Source organism: Nicotiana tomentosiformis, chromosome 3, assembly GCF_000390325.3.
Source record: "Nicotiana tomentosiformis chromosome 3, ASM39032v3, whole genome shotgun sequence".
In the NCBI taxonomy this organism is placed as follows: Eukaryota; Viridiplantae; Streptophyta; class Magnoliopsida; order Solanales; family Solanaceae; genus Nicotiana; species Nicotiana tomentosiformis.
Window position 1 is genome coordinate 14,274,760 of NC_090814.1, and position 18,409 is coordinate 14,293,168.

The 18,409-nt window shown below is 32.3% G+C and overlaps 1 protein-coding gene across 1 annotated transcript; it reads left to right on the forward strand.

Annotated features, from left to right (window-relative positions):
• Nucleotides 1–6,634: 6,634 nt before the first annotated feature.
• On the forward strand, nucleotides 6,635–10,037 carry LOC104090056 (zinc finger protein WIP2). The gene is made up of 2 exons (XM_009595093.4): nucleotides 6,635–7,355; nucleotides 9,094–10,037. The coding sequence occupies exons 1-2, from the start codon at nucleotides 6,711–6,713 to the stop codon at nucleotides 9,529–9,531; spliced, it is 1,083 nt and encodes a 360-aa protein (XP_009593388.1). The 5' UTR covers nucleotides 6,635–6,710; the 3' UTR covers nucleotides 9,532–10,037.
• The last annotated feature ends 8,372 nt before the right edge of the window (nucleotides 10,038–18,409 follow it).

Sequence of the window (18,409 nt, forward strand, 5' to 3'; positions counted from 1 at the left end):
TTTTAAAAATTCCTTCAATTCTTCTTTCAACTCCCTATCAACCAAAGAACATCAATTATGCATATTTTTGCTGAGTTTTAACCACTAAACTATTCAAGAATACTTGAGAATGAGGTTAAACTACTATCAAAATATAGAAAATTATGCTAAACATTACTACACTACACTTAGGTTTTTGCTCGTCCTCGAGCAAAGAAGAGAAGTGGTTCAATCTAAACATATAAGCAATCAAAACCAGTTCAAAACTTCTCAACAAGCAGATTTCGCTGAGATCAACATTGGAATTCTCAGATCCTTTCTTTTACTCATACTCGCATATTGAAAATCGAAACTACGTGACCACACAAATTCCATTGTACTTCACTAGCAAAGAAGTGCCCCAAAATTCACACACTGTATAATTAATCACATAACAATGTGGCAATTAGCAATCAATAACTCTCACACTCAGGAATGAATATCACATGCACATGAAACAGTACCATAAGCTTGCCCATTTTGTCGCTATCCACTAATGTAGGCATCTCAAATAAAGATCAAGTAGGACTTTTCTATGATTGTGATGTAGGCTCAGGGACATATAGAATAATATGGGCAACAGTGATTCAACTCCCTATGGCACTACCATCACATGATACTTAAGTACATTTCTTTTTTTTTAATAACATTCTCCCTTTCTAAATTACACACCAAAGCCAAGAACTTCCCAACATCACCATGAATTATCAAGCCATTGGTCATAATAGTCCAAACATAACCATCTTTCTATGGTAAGTTCAAAACCAACAATGCCTCTTTGATGCACCCCCTACCTTGCATACGCATATCTTAAGGCAATGCACATCTTCAACAGTTTTCTACGCATGTTCATAAAATTCACACTTTAGTTACACATCTTGAATAACATTATTTCTATTTTGCACTAAAAAGCACGATTGACATCCCCTTTCTTTTGTTTCTCATACTACTTCCTTCACGTACTAAGTACTTTTACAATTCTTAAGTGATGTGTGCCATTAGGGAATAGAGTAAGAATTTATGCAATTAACTTCACAGGCTAATGGGCATCATTAGGCTATCAAAAAAAGAAGGAGGTGAATATGTCATTAGACACCAAGGGGTTATCTAGGGATAATTTACGATTGTAGGTAGGTCAATTTAGGCCCATGTGGCTAGACAAAGATGGCCTACAGTCATTTCCTAACTTGAGAATATTCTAGGATTTCGCCTCAAACAACAAGCCGGGTAAGTTCTAGATTGATATGTGAATATGAAAATGCTCAATTAGAACTCACCACTCTGTGTACATGGAATTCAAAGTTCACTCAATTTTAACCCTCAATATGCAAGCATGAGATGAAAAAGAAAATTTAAGCATACATCGTGACTCTCAGAGAAGGCTGTATATCAAGGTTTAGAACTTTCTTTAAAAACTCTTTTTCTTAATTCTAAAAATGCCCAGTTAAAAAAAAAAACTCATTGGGAAAGAACCATGGCAAAGAAAACCCAAGAAGAATAAAATAATAGCAATAAAAAAAAAATATTCACAAACATTGCAGACTCTCACCCCATACTTATGATCGTTCATTGTCCCCAATGCACACAAATAAAATAAGTAGGGTATAGAGGAACTTCCCTAAACTATCACATCCGTAGTGGCTCCATCCTATGGCCTCAAGCCAGTAGTAATGTCGCCAAGAGAAGCAATAGCAGCAAAAGTGATAGCAACGATCACATCTCAGCATAGAATAACAAGGGATATGGGATTAAGAGTGAGAAATTGCAGCAGGGGGTGAAACCCTGCGCCGCGAGGTCAACAAGCGCTCTAACTTTGCTGCTCCTGCAAATTTCACTGTTAATATTACAAAGCATAAAATTAGTACTTTTTCTTTAACTTTTTTTCTTCATATATATAAGCTAAAACTAAAACTATGGTTCCTAAAGTTTTTTTCAAACATTCAATACTAAAGAAAAATTAACAATTATTAGAAAGGTTAGAAACTTAGGTTGCCGCCTAAGAAGTGCCTTATTTAACGTCGCGACACGACGCGAGTTAATTTTATCACTTTTCTCTCCACTTGGAGGATATGAATTGCCCATGCTCATTTTCTTTCACATCCAAAGCCCTATATATGTCAAAATCAAAAGTAGAATCGTCATAGCGGGGGTTTGGGGAAGGAAAGGACAAACAAACACAATTGCCTAAATGATCATTTTGACCATCACACCTATCACATATACTCCACTCATAGGTTTGAGATTGTGCGTACAATCCGCCATCGGGAGAATTAAAATAACTTTTGCCATGAGTATGGTTCTCCATAATAAGGACATGGGTCATCAAAGTATGAACAACTACGATCCGACCAATTTTCATTAAGTAATGCCATTTTCAAAAAAAGTAAGAAAATAAATAAAGATAAGAAAAATGACTATACAAATATTCACAAGTTTGGACAAAGCACGTATGCTTACTTCCCAAACAACCTAAACACTTGGCAATTTAAAATAAAAAAGTTCAACTTTAAATACTTAGCAATTTCATTTTATCAACTAAAACTTAAACTGTTAGCTCCCCGGAACCGATGCCAAAATTGATGACGACCTTAACATATCTCTTATCGAGGTGTGTCTTGGACGTCATATATCATAGACCAATATTTATGAAGGTTAAGATGAACTTATTTGAATGAAAGGCTTTGTTTCCTAAATGATATATTATAAATACACCTCAGTATTTTGACCTGATTGCCGAGGTTCATAATTTGTGTACATTTATTAATGTTAATTTCTTATGAATAAGATTCAAGAAATTAATCAAGATCTTTAGGTTTAATACAAAAGAATCTCCAGCTTTCAGATATGGAGCACAGATTCTAACAGCTTTACTCAATAATACAATATTCTCTTAAATTAAAACTTTGTTCCCGTTGTGGAATTTCTTGTAGCCAACGTACCATCCATAAGCCATACTTTAATATTCTTCGTATAAGATAATTGATGCATCTTTAATTGCTTAATAATTTCTCGAAATATTTAAGTATTACGCATAAGATTTGCGTGGACATTTCATAAAGTTAGATAAAATGTAATTACAACAATATATATACTCCAGGCATTAGCTGCTACGTTTTACCCTCCATTTATGTTATATGACACTCCTTCTACTTTGATCCGTCTAAATTAAAGATCATTGAAACCTTTGAATATTTGAACACATTTCATCCATTAAGATATTTAAAACTCGTTATCTTCTCATTCCTATTTTATCTTCTGAAAAGGCCCAAACTACCCTTGAAGTATCGGATTTGGTACAAAAATGCCTGTGTCCACCTATATGAATAAAAATCTCCCTACCATTTTCTTTTTGGCTCAAGTTTAACCTTAAAACTAACGGTCCCTAAAAATTAAATAATTGAATATTTATTTTTTACGTGGCGTAAAATGATTGGCCCAAAATTAAGCCCTTCCCATTTTGTTTTTTAAAAACCCACTCATAACTTGATTTTGACTCACCCGCCTAAGAAAGGCCTAAACATTTAAACTTGTCTTGCCCTATTCTTGTCTCCCATTCTATGAAGAAGATGAACATGCAGTGATGCAACAAAAATTTTAATCCAAAATAACTCTTTTACTTTAATTTTGCGGACTTATGTAATAAATTCTTCAAACAAGAAGTGATGTGTTATGTCCCTGGCCTCAATTGTAGTTGTTAATCGTATAAGATTTTTCTATGTAAGAAAGTTTCGATGAGAGTCAAAAATTCAATGCAATGAGTCTTTATAATGTCTTATATGTGATGATTGTTTTGCCAGTATGGGCTATCTGTATGACTGGAACTATTAATAATGGAGAGTTTTTAACCCTTGAAGAGGAGAATCCATTGTTCTTCTTTGCCGATTCTACTTTTCTCTGATTCTTCTGATTCCAATAAGAATTAATTTGGGAAGATAATGTATGTAATTGTGTGTGTCGGTGACATAACGGGAGAGCGAAAACAAGCAAAATTGAAAGAGTAATACAAAATAGAAAGTTCTGCCGGTAATATCACCGGAGCCGAAGGTGGCAGTTGAAATTTAAGCAGAAGACGAATTTGTTAAAAAATATTTGGGGCGGGTCATTAATGGGGCAGGCGGGTTTGTGTATCTGAGATGGGGTTTAAGTTAGGCCATTAAAGTACTAACATGTGGATAATAAATAAGCTTTTTTTATTTAAAAGAAAGAGCCGTCAAAAATAGGGGTAAGGTTGAGCCAGAAAAATAACGACAGAGGTATTTTTATTTAAATAGGTGGACGGAGAACATTTTTGTACCAAATCTGATACTTTAAGGGCAATTTTGACACTTTTCCGTTTTATCTTTTAACGACAAAAGTTATTATCAGTAAGGCATTTCGTGTTAAGACAAATAGATACTAAGGGTATTTTTGATTATATACACTATATATATTTAGCATGTCTTTTACAAGTCTTTTTTTATTTTTAGCTTTTGTTTCTAGTAAAAAAATGTCATATAAAACGAAATGGAGGGGTAATAGAGAAGTCATAGTACATTATTGATCGTCTTTTTTTATGGTTGCGTTGCGAAGAAATCTACAGCATAAAAATTAAGGTTCATAAAATAAGTAATTGCTTTTTTTAGATTTTGTAAGGGGGAAAACTTAATTAAAAGAGGAATTTTATTGTACAAAAAAGTTTTTTTGGATAAATGACACTGTATACCTGCTGTAAAAATAATAGCTGAAAAATGTATTAAATTTATATATTTTTTGTATATATATATATTATGTATGTTATATACAAAAATTATACAAGTTTTATATACTTTTTCGACTACTAAATATAAATAGTTTCTGGCACATGTTAATAATGATAATACCTCAAAGTTTTTTTCTTCCTCTTTGTTGGGGCAAAAGAAAAGATATATTGGTAGTGGGGGAGGAGTAATCTTTTTCGTCTTGTTTCTTTATTTAAAACTTTTTTATTTTTTTTAAGGGAGACAAAAGGACTGGAAAAGGATGTTATCTCTTGTGTGGAGGTGTAGGTCATATGTGTGCTCGTATATATAAGCACGTAGATACTCTCAGCTATACATACTTAGTGCTAATTTAATTAAAAAATTAACAGAATTTGATATTCGAAAGTTAAGAAAATGACCAAAATAATCCCTTATTTATTGGGTTGGTTCAAAATGGTCCTTTAAATATACTTTCAAATACCATCAAATATTTACTCTTACTGTTAAATTTTATAGGAACCGTGAGAAAAGATGATTTGACCAGAGGAAAATCTCATCAAATCTCAGAAAATGCAACATCAAAAACTACACCAAAGACAAAAAATAGATAAAAAGTAAATTAACTATTCTTCAAAAATATAAAAACTAAGTTTTTTTCATTATAACATTTTTTTCTCAAGAAGAAAACCAAATACACAACTTTTCCTCAAAATTGTTCTCAACAAAAAAAGAGAAATAAATCATATATTTCGTTCCAGAAATTAACAAAGTCAAGTTTTCATAATCTTAATCATCAATTGGGGCTGCATGGATTAATTACTTTTTCTCCTTTACATGCTTAGTAGCTAACTAAGAAAAGGGTCTTTTTTTGCCCTTTCTTTTTCCCTTCAAATTTTGCAATATTACTTATAATAATTACTACCATTTAGCCGTTGCTATTGGCTAGCTACGTATACAGTAATTATATACATTACCATTGTACTAAAATTTTGTACTATCCGTATTTTTAGCATATTATAATAAGTAACTTGTCTTATATACATCGCAAGTTACTAATTTCATTTTTACGAAGAATTACTTATAATATCTTAGTCCCTCTATATTAATTTATATGTTCTACTTGCCTTTTTAATCTGTTTAAAAAAGATTATCACATTTTTATATTTAATAAGCTCTTAATTTTAATATTTTTATTTTATCCTTAATGACACTCCCTTATATAATTAAAAAGACAGAACAAGTTTAAGACTATAAAATCAAAAGATATTTTTTGTCATGTGTTATATATAGCATTTCTTTAAGACCACAAACTTAATTAATTTTTTTTACATTCCAAGATTTTGGTGTGCAATCAAGCTAAGGCATATTAAATGAAAGAGAAGAGGGTGTAAAGATTCTATTAGCTCAGCTATTTGTGAACTTCCCGTCGTGAATCCGAATTTAATCGGGTTCCAATGTGGGTACCAGACATCGGGTGAAAAATAAAAAAAAAAGCTCAATTATTTAGAGCATCGTGCTAATAACGCAAATGTTGCAAGTTCGAGGCCTGCATGGGCCATTCATAGTCTTTATATGTCAATTTGCTTTACTAATGTGATCGGGTAAAGTACAAGGTAAGGGTAATGTTTTCATACAGTCATATACACTATCCTCTTCAGATATCATATGTGAAAATATACTTAGTATGTTGTTAAAGTAGAAAAGGGTGTAAAGACTATTATACTGTGTTGAGACAGTAATTCGCAATTTTCAATTAGGTAACTACTTTTACCTTTACCTTTTCCATTAGTTAGTGCAGTAATCAATCTCCAACAAGCTAAGGACCCCCCCTTGTGATGACCATGAAAACCACATCTATCAATTTCCTAATGCCCTTTCTTCCCATCTCTCTCTCTATATATAAAAGCATATAACATCTAACCAACAAGAAGGCTCCTCCTTGGCTCCCCACTCCCAATCTATGCTTTTGACACCATGACTGACCCTAACTATCAACCAAATTTCTACAACTCCCAACAACAATATTGGCTCAAATTCAACCCTAATAGTACTCACCATTTTCTTTCCTCTAACTCTAAACCTCCTCCTAATTTCCTTCACAACTTCTACTCAACTAATTATCAAAGTAGTTCTCACCATCCTCCTACTCCTCCTTCTCCTCCTTTGAAAGAAGCCCTCCCTCTCCTCAGCTTAAGTCCAATAAAACATGATGAAGTAGTAGTTCAAGAACCAGTAGCTTGTTGCACTTCTACTATGGATGTGGATATCAATAAAGCTAGAGATGATCGTAGTACTAAAAATGATGCTGCTGCTCGTGAAAATGATGAAGAAGAAGAAGATGAAACTGATGTTACTGTAGCACTTCATATTGGTCTACCAAACCCTAGTGCTGCTGATCTGGCTTCTATTCTCTCTTCTAATAGAAATGAAGAAGAAGAAGACGAAGAAACTTATCATGATCTTGATAATGATGTTACCAATATGAACATGAATATGATAAACACAAGACTCAACAAGGGACAGTATTGGATTCCCACTCCTTCTCAGATTCTTATTGGTCCTACTCAATTCTCTTGTCCTGTTTGCTTCAAGACTTTCAATAGATACAACAACATGCAAGTGAGTTCTCAAAACCTCCATTTCTTTTGTTTTTCTAAATTTTTTAGGGAGAAGTGAAACAGTGAGAATTGAACTCACATCTACTGTGTCAGCGACTTTGATCTGTACAACTAGACTATAGGCCTTGGTGGTGTCTGTTTTATTTATTTGTTTTTATATTTTTTGCAATCGGGCTCTTATATATCAAGAACATCAGAGAGACGATGTTCTTGATCTTTTTCTTTTTCTGGATAGGAGAAAATGAATAACTATATATCTCAAATTTCTACATCTTATTGGATTTTCTTGTGTTTTGGGGCTTGAGATTTTGAGTGTACAACCAGATCCAAAGAAAGAAGATGGTCAGTAAACTTCATTTATGTGATTGAACAAGACTTGGGCGATGTTCTTTTTGCTTTTAATTAGTACCCTGAAATCTGTGCTATTGAACTATTCCCATATTTTCAGGATTCAGTTCAATTTGTCCTTTAAAGACCTACAGTCTGCGGCCAAAAGAGATGTCAATTTTTTTCTTACCTATGACTTCAAGATTTCAACCCCTCCTGAGGGAAAAAACAAAAGGAAAAATTACAATATCAGCTTTTCAATTTCCTTGAAAACTCTCTCTTGATATAATAAGCCCAAAATTCTACTGTGCTAATTAGGGTAAAACTCTGAATTCTTTTGAAATTGCTCATTCAGGATATTACTGTTCATGTAAAGAAGCTTTTCAGAAGTTACCAAATGAGCAGCTACATGTTCATTCTCACTGTTTGGCAGGCGTATTTAATGTTAAATTTTTGCACCTTTATCTTTCTATATTTTTACACAGGAGATTTGCACCTATTTTGAAAATACTTCTCTCTTTTCTTTCCTTTTTTTTTTTCCATTTTTTTGGTCAAACGAGAATGATCAATGTTGGTACTGTTGCATTACAAGAGGACATGGTTCCTTATGGTAATATATGCAGTATCACGCTACTTGAGTTAAGTATGTTATGCAGCTCCTTCTAACTCATCTAAAAGCTTATTTTGTTAGAGAAAATACACGTTCTTTACTTAATCACGTCTTCAAACTGTGTTATTATGGGCCAAAGATATAAGCCTTGCATCCATGTTTTCATTGCTCTATTCAGAGGCGAATTCAGGATTTCAAGAGGATGGGTGCACTGTTGTGAACATGTGGATCTAGAATTTACGTTTGACAAGTTTAACTTTAGTCTCTTACCATGATGAACCCACTACTCTTTTGAAATTATAAGTTCAAAATTACTCCGTACCGAAAACAAGATCGTTTGGAGTGGGAATTGAACTGCCAACCTCACTTATAAAGGTGCACCCAATAATAATTGCATCATAGGAGTCTTTGAGCATGAGTGCACACATATATATTTAAATAATTTTAAAAAAATATGACATTATTATACATGGTTTAGGGAGAGGAGTATGAGTTCACGTGAACCCATACCCCTTAACCTAGATACGTCTCTGGCTCTATTACCATATTAAAACTGTGTTATTATCTCATTTAAAAGCTTAAACTAAGGGCGACTGTAATGTGTTATTTATATATGGGTTCATCTGTAATGTGTTATTTATATATGGGTTCATCTGAACCTAGTAGATTTGGCTTGGACCATGTATATGAGTTAAATGATTTACTACAATGTTCAAATCCTAGATTCACCTCTGCTTAAACTGTCAGAGAAATACTTTATTAATTATTATGTGCCTCTGAATATGTTTTTTATATGCTGCAGATGCATATGTGGGGGCATGGCTCTCAATACAGAAAAGGTCCAGAATCACTAAGGGGAACTCAACCAACAGGGATGCTGAGGCTTCCTTGTTATTGCTGCACTCCTGGCTGCAGAAACAACATTGATCATCCAAGGGCAAAGCCATTGAAAGATTTCAGAACACTTCAAACACATTACAAAAGGAAGCATGGAATTAAACCTTTTATGTGCAGGAAATGTGGAAAGGCCTTTGCTGTTAGAGGAGATTGGAGAACACATGAGAAGAACTGTGGCAAGCTTTGGTATTGCATTTGTGGATCTGATTTTAAGCACAAGAGGTCTCTTAAAGATCATATCAAGGCTTTTGGTCAAGGTCATGGAGCTTATGGCATTGATAATTTTGAAGAGGAGGAAGATCCTGCATCCGAAGTTGAACAAGATAATGAGTCTATACTCTGAAAATCCTAGCTCCGCTACTGATTAGAACAGTATATGAAGTGAGTTCTAGTCGCTCGTCTAGCAAATGATTCAGTCTATTTCTCTAGCTATTTTGTGCAGCATCTGAAGTTGAACAAGATAATGAGTCTATACTATGAAAATCCTAGTTCCGCCTCTAATTAGAGCAGTATATGAAGTAAGTTCTAGTAACTCGTCTAGCAAATGATTCGGTCTATTTCACTAGCTATTTTGTGCAGCATCTGAAGTTGAACAAGATAATGAGTCTATACTGTGAAAATCTTAGCTCCTCTACTGACTAGAGCAGTATATGAAGTGAGTTCTAGTTACTAGTCTAGCAAATGATTCAGTCTATTTCTCTAGCTAGTTTGTGCTAATTAATTAACCAAGATCTTAGCTAGCTTTTGTACATGTAAATATTTTTTTTCCTTTTGGTTTCAAATCAAGGTACGTTTGTGACAATGATTTAATGTGGTCTTCGTTATTGCACTAGTTTCCTGTTTGCTCAATGAGTGTTGTCAATTTGTATTCACCTTTTAGAGTAATTGATTGCTCGAATTCTCATGAGTGAGGACTAAAGTTTTTATTTGGGGACATATCATGGTAGTACTTTACTTTCCTATCTAGGATTTCGCAGAAATAAAACCATATGGGCAATGAACATGGGAAACACTGCCCCGTAAAGTATGGGAAAACTATCTCCATGAAACATGTAAGATATGTGGGACTTAATGTCCAACGCCAAATACTTAGGTTAATTTTTTATGCATAACTATATTCAAGAAATTTTAATGATAACAAATGAAGCATCAATACCCATAGAGATGACAAGAATTTTGTTAGCTATATCATTAGGAAATTTCTTGCAGACAAGTCACATATTTTGTCAGCGTGAGATCAAGAAATTAAGTTAATTAAAATTAGAAGTGTTTCCTTTGGAAGAAACTTATCGATGAATCATCACACATATCATGTATTTATTGATTTGATACATATATGACCTGGATCCGGCCATACAATTTCCCACCCCTTGTTTGTAAGGGGCTTGGATATCGTTCGGAAGGGGCGGAGCTAGCTAGCTCTTCGCTTAGTGGTTTGGTCGAATTTTGGTAGCTTTTGTCCAAATTATTAATTTAAACCTAATAGCTCAAGAGATCTAAAACCCCGAACCCATAAAATTTAAATTCTGGCTCCGTCTCTGCCATCCGGTCGACTAGAGTTTCCTATCAATTCGCTACTTAATGGAAAGTCTGAGCTCCAAATTTGTCCATCAAATGCAAATTCCGTTTTGCTGAAAAAAGGAACAAATTTCCGTTTGAGTGTAAATATTTCATTGATCATTCCACATATGATAAGTAAACTCAAAAGAATAGTCTACTTAATAATGGGGTCGCACGGTTTTTGTTTAAGGTTCCACGATTAACTATTGATAAGTTACATATTTCGTCAATATAAATATTTTTATATCAGAGGACAAATAATATATAGGGTGAATGGATGATCAAGATTAGCTTAATTTTCTCTTCATGATGTTAGTTTAACTGAAATGATCTAGCCAAAAATCATCTGTCTATAAAAGTAAGAAAGAAAAGGATAAAAAGAAAACTAAACCAGCAATAAAGTTTGTATCCTACATTTAATAATGATTATGCATGCATGCAATTATAAGGATGATCCAAGTGGGAAATCTTTTCTTCCTTCCCCTTTAATGATTCATTATCTTTGAATTATTTTATGAGTCTCTTATACCCTGCTAGTTTCTTTATTTTTATTTTTTATTTTTTTAAGTAAGTCCACAAAAAAGTATCTGAAATAATGGGTGTTTTTCTTAGGCATATATAGGTCACTGGATAACAAGACAGGTAGAGTATATTTCCCAACCAATTTGCTGTTGATATAAGCTTTTCATCTTGCAAAAAACAATCAGCTTTTGAGGTGCATATGATACCCTTTTCCTTTTCCTCGGTTAGTGGATGCATGTGTATCTTTTAAGTAATTATATTCATGGAACATATACCATTTCGTTTTCGGAAATTTAAAACTCTTTCTAACCACTAAAGGATGTGGTGTATCGGATGAGGCTACTCTTCTTTTAAGCAGAGATTTTGGGTCTTTGGTATGATAAATTCTTAATAAGGAGTGCTTTCCCCCGAATGAAGCCCTACGCGGCGCGAATCCAGATATAATCGGGTTCTAATGTGGATACCGGATAACGGATGAGAAAAAAAAAAAAGGCTCTCTCTACATTAACAAGAGAGCTAAAAAGACCTTTTCAACATAATTTCCTTGAAACTAAAAGATTTAGGAAAAATGTTTTCAACTAAATTAAAGGAGTTAGTACTCCTCGTGAGGAAGGGGAGTCTTGGCGTAAAGATAAAATTAGCTCCGTGTGACCTATTCAGAGTTCCGGCGAGCTAGTTTCCTGTAAGTCGGACATCATTGAAAAGCCGTTCATAATTTATATTGTTACTGACAGTGGTGAGACAGTTTTCCATCGAATTTTTGAAATTTCTGGTAGTGCAACTACAGAGATGAAAGCATGTATTAAAAAACATTTTTATCTCTTATTTTAGTTTTTTTAGGCCTGAAACTTGGACTGATAGGATATGGAGATTGTAAAATTTTGAAAATAACGTTAGTAAAGTTTGGTTCTCATATCATGTGAAAAAAATTAAATCTCAAGCTCAACTACAGCCAATGGGATGGATACGGTCGCTCATTGAAAATGAAAAAGACCCAAAAATATTTTCCCCTTTAATAGGTCGTACATGAGACGAATAATTCAAATTAATCATGGTATTAAAGCGAGTAGTGGACACCAAATTAAAAAAACAATCTCGCCACAGAAGGTTGAAGCAACGAGTGGGATAGGCCAGGATAACTGCAGACCTCTATTTATTCTTTTATTATTTGGCTGTCCAATTGTAACATAGTATATTAAAGTTGTTCATATTTTCTTTTAGTACGAGATTTTTTATCATAAATAGTGATATGGATTTAATTTAATTTGTGAAGATCATCGTTATTCTCTTGTAATTTGCCTTTCCAGTAAAGAATAATAATTGTTTTTTTTTTCTATAAATGAGGTATGAATGACTTGTTCGAGAATATATATCCTATACTTAATTTAGTTGAAACAGGTGTTAAACCGTCTTAGAAAGCAATAAAATTGCCCATTTATTAATTGCTAGTATTCTTAGGAGAATTATGTGAGTACTGGTGGATATGCAGTTACAAATTACATGTTATTTTTAAGATGACAATTTAAATTTTAAATACATAAACCGTCCTGAAAAGAAAAATTATTAATGTCACCTACATTCATAGTTGGATTGGCTTATCAAAGTAGATTGGGAAAATACCTTGAACAGAAGTACCAAATAATATAATTTTCATAATTAAACTCACAGTGGAATATAATAACTAGTAAAGGTATACGTCCCCTCACCCTCAGATTTGGATCTATATATGTTTATCAACTAACATATCTTATGTGGAGTCATTGAATTATTTATTAAAATTTAATATATGTAACATATATGATGACAGTAAGTCTATATGGGTTGCTTACGTGGAATGTTAGCAGTTCAAAATTCACCTTTTTGATTAAAAAAATAATATTTAAAACTAAATAGCCCGTCAAAATTTGTTGCATTTAAATAGGCAAAATAGCCTAGGAGACACCCGTACTTGTTCCGGTTTGACATCTCGGTCTCTGTACTTTATAAAGTTTCATCTAGACATATTTATTCGATCAAAACTAATATTTTAAATGCTTCTGACCATTGACCAAGCTTATGTGACATTGAATCTGCTGAGTTGGACGAAATGTGTGAAATGCACGCGTATAAAGCAGTGTAAACAACGAATTTGATTTAAAAAAAAAGATTAAATAAAATAAAATTAAAGAAAAGAAAGAAAAAAAGTTAAGAAATTGTTACTTTATTATTAAAAAGTTTCCCTTCCCTTTATGTTTCTTCTTCTCCCAATCCACCCTTAATTTCCTCCTTGGTGCTCTTCTTTGCTAACCCCTCCCCTCTCCCCCCCCCCCCCCTCATATGCTCTTCTTCTTCCTTCTTCATACTTGCCTTTATACACTGTTCAGTCCCAAGATTTACCTCATCGATATTGCAAAACAATTGGCTTTCATCTCCGATTTTTGCTTCAATTTTATTTGTAAAAGAAAAAAACTAAATCTAAAGGTATATAAATAATAACACGAAAATTTGCTAACAATATAGGCCAACAGGTGAGATTTAATTGAGATAATAAAAGTTGGAGACTCAAATGAACATGGATTTTCTTTTTTCTTTTTTCAAACAATTTTTGTTCATAAAAATGATAAAGATCATACAGGTCTTACCCTAACCTAAGTAGGCCTACCAGCGAAGCAACATGTATTTGATCGGGCGGGGGGGTCTTCTGGTTGAAACAATATCTTGAAATCATCATAAGTAGGATTGATATCTCCACAGAAGAGTGGGAATTGCATGATTCCAAAGTGTTTTATTTTGTATGGGGTGGCTGCGATTTGTAAGGATTTAGGAAGTGTTAATTCTATTAACTATTTGATTTTCTTCTTTATCGTTTTTTGTTTCTGTTTTTATTTGTTAATGAGCATTTTGAAGAATGATTGTTGGGTGTATTTGGGGTAATAGAGCTAGGAAATTTTTGGGGTTGTGAAGGTGGATTAATGGAGAGGGGCAGACTGTTTGGGGCAGTGAAGGTGGCGGCATAGAGGTGGGAATAACCAGAGATAGAGAATAGAGGGGAGGAGTGAAGTGAAAAGAAAAGAAAAAATAAAAAATAGAGTAGAAAATTTTGAAATTCAGTGAAAAAATAATGATGTGGCATGAAAAATCTAGGTGGACATAGATGTGTCATCCACATAGGATCGTTGAAGAGAACGCGAGGTCGAGAGGGTTTAAAAGAGTTGTATTGAATGAGTAAAGGTGTCTGGGTGAAACTTTACGGAGTACAGGGACCGATATGTCAAACCAGAATAAGAACAAATATCTCCTAGGCTATTCTGCCATTTAAATACGAAAGTTTAGATTGAAATTCCGTCGCGCAAATTTTTATTGTCGATTTTAATATGAACTGTCATATTTATACAAATCTAGTACCGTCACATATGCCTTTTTTTTGTAGATTTTATATGTGCTTGATTTACACTAGATTGAGTTAGAGTAAATTTTTATTTTTAACCTTAAACTTTTAAAGGGTTTTGAAAAAAGAGCTTTAGAGAAGGACATATCCTTTTAGTGTTTTATCCCTGGATTAGTAATTTTGGAGTTATTGTTCAGCCCTCAATATTAAATAGGATAATACCACAATGGATGGCATAACTAATCTTGTAACTGTTAATCCAAAATTTGAAACTACAATCAAACATAGGATAAAATAATCTCATATTTAATCCTGCAATTATTATCCTTTTTTCCACCAACCAACCGGTTGGTTACCAAAATTAATAAGGATACTAATCGTATAGTTGAGTTTGGTGTTGTACTTATCCCATATTTAATTATAAGTATTAATTGATACTAAATGATGGTATTAACTATTTCATATATAAGATCGATCGACTAGCTAATCTCATGCAATATTTCAACCCATAAAATATCTTTAACTATCCCACCATTCAACTAAACCACCCCTTAGTTTCTACTTTTGGAGTATATATTTGTGCCTGCATAAAGTTGCTTTGACAGCAATGATAGCAGTGGGGAATACCATGAATGGACCAAGCAAAAGATCTTGATGATTGCTGAGTATTGTCCCAGTCCACAGGGGAAAAACAGTCTTTTAGTTGGTATGTAAACAATATATCATTAATATCTCCTCTTTTATTTGGGATCTTTACGCAATAGTTTGTCGGAATTACTGTTTTTTTACTTGGTATACATAAATTATATATTAATTATATATAACTATATATTATACATAAATTATGCATATATTATATATTTATTAAATTTTTTTTAATTTAAGCGGTTGAACGAGCAATTATACACAATAAGTCTTCCTTTGAAATTATTTGCATGTGTTGCTTTTCACAAAGCCCAAATATTCTAGCGTATTAGTTGTCCAAAGAATTATAGTAATTTCTTTCATTTGTACTGCGAGCCACTACAGCTAGTAATTAGAAGGCTGAGTCTCTCACATTTGTTCAATTTTAGCTACGTTTGTTTGTTACGTATATTTCATAATTTACTACTGGCTACTCATTTTGACTAGTATATACAAGAATTGACAACGTCAATGTTTTGTTCAAGTAGTAATTAAGGCTGGCAAAATGGTTAACTATTCATATTATTCGCTAAAAATGGGTTGGATAATGAACTACTTAAAAATGAGTCAAATATGGATAATAATCATATTATCCATTTAGAAAATGGATAACCAATGGATATTTAATGGGTTTAACTTTTATATTTATAAAACCTCATATTGGAGGTTTCTCAAGTTTGGGAGACTAGGACTTCTCCCAAATGTGATCATATTCATGAAGTCATGGATAATATGGTTACCCATATTATCCGCCGGTTAACCCGTTTTTTTATCCGTATTAAATATGGGTCGGATAATATATCTTTTTTTTTCATTATCCATTTTCAGCCAGTTCCATATCCGATCCGACCCGCACGTTTACCACCACTAGCCGAAAGTATAAGAACGTTATGGTCGAGTATTTGATTTATATATCTTGAGTACTTTGGAACCAACAACAATTAGAGGAGAAGGAAATGTAAAAAATAATAATAAAAGAAGTGCTCATCATAACTTGCTGATAATTACTCCCTTCATTGCAATTTTCATAGATATATGTTAATTTGATATGAAGTTTAAAAAAGAAATATCTATTCGTTCCATTTTAAGTGTTGTTTTAGCTCTTTTCAAGTTTATTAAGAAAATAATAAGTATATATCTTACTAAGTTACTTCTATTAAATATTTTTTTGAGTATTGAACAGTATTAAAAAGAACTACTTCTTTAATATTAAGGATATAACTGGAAACAATTAACAAATTTAATTTTGAATTCATATAGTGACCATTATTTTGGGATAAGTTTTTAAGCTAAAGTGACTGTTAATTTCGGACAGAGGGGTAACGATTCTTTTAGTCTTAAATATTACTATGAGATGTGTGGCTATAAACATATGCTATTTAAGGGTAAATAAAATTTTCTAAATTAAATTATTTTAATAGGAAAAAGAGATTGGCATGGCGTTTTCAGCCGAAGTATCCAAACAAGAAAGGATAAGAGTATATGTTTATCTATTTCCCTCTTGTATTCATATTCCAATACACAAATTAAAGGGGACATCTGTGTTCCCCGCCTCCAATTAATTACTGCTAGTTTTCCCTTTCTGTATTTCTATTTGAAGCATCTTTACTTTCTCATCCCTAGATTTCAACTGCATTGAAACCTGAACTATATATATATACTGTGGTAGTGAAACTTGTGGTAAAGAGCAGAGGCGGAGCTAGAGCTTTGGTAACGGGTTCGGCCGAACCCAATAGCTTTAGTGCGAACTCTATATTTGTCTTGAAAAATTCTTTGAATAAGTATAAATTCTTATTTTAGAACCTAGTAACATAAAAAGGCTAGAACTCCGAACCAATACCTTCAAATCTTGGCTCCGCCTGTAAAGAGATCGAAAAAATAGATTATTATTAAATGACTAATCTAGTTTTGAATTTTGACTACTTTAAACTACCTATGGGCTCCCATTCATATACTCCCTCCGTCCCAATTTATGTAGCACTTTTTTCTTTTTTAGTTAGTCCCCAAAAGAAATACATCTTTCTATATTAGTAACAATTCAACTTTAAATTTCACCTTTTACCCTTATTAAAATGATTTCTAGCCACACACATTAATTGAAGATACACCTTTTAAAAGGATATTTAAACTCCATTATATTTATTAAGATAAGACGTTTGAATTTGCACACATCCTAATATTTAGATATTACGTTTAGATCTAAACATTAGATAATTAAGGCTTCTTATTTTTCAACATCTAAATATGAATAATTTATATTAGAAACTAAGAAATATAAAATTTGGATAAATCACTACATTAAATATTATATTCACGAAATATTAGAGATAATATGAATCTACACTAGTCGTATAAATTGTTTCTTTAAATAATTACATTCTATAGAGATAACGATGATGGTCGGCAATAGGGGTGTAGGATTTTTCAATTATCAAAACAAACCAACTGTGTCGGATTATTAAATCTAAAGACCAAACCAAACTAATAAAAATCGAGTTTTCAAATCTCGATTTTTCTCGAGTTTCTTGGGGTTTTGAGTTTTTTCTGATCTTTTTTATAAAGTTTTCATAGCACAGAATATATAATTTGTGTTCTAAATATTTCTTTAATCCAAGTAAGACAGAACTATATAAGGTATTTTTCAAGAAAATAACATAAAATATGAGATGATTCATGAAATTATACTAAAATATTCAATAATAAAAATAATAAAATCGCAAAAAAATTTATTAATAAACCACAATAAAAATGAACATAATCTAAAATTACAAAGTGCTAAAATAAGTACGGCTAATAAGTACTATTATTTACATGACTAAACATTAAAAACAAGTTATACATTTTATCTAAACCATAGAAAAACTAAAAAAATAGATATCCAACACTATGGTCATTCCTACTACAATTGAATTGAATGTCTTTTATTAGCATTAATATTGATTTAATTTTGGTTTGGACTCTATTTGAGTTACTAACATTTATGGAGTATAAAACTTATTAGAGAATTCAAAAATTATAAGTCCAAACTTGAAATAATACATAAAAAGATAAAACTATGAAAAATTTTAATAAATATTTATAATCATAC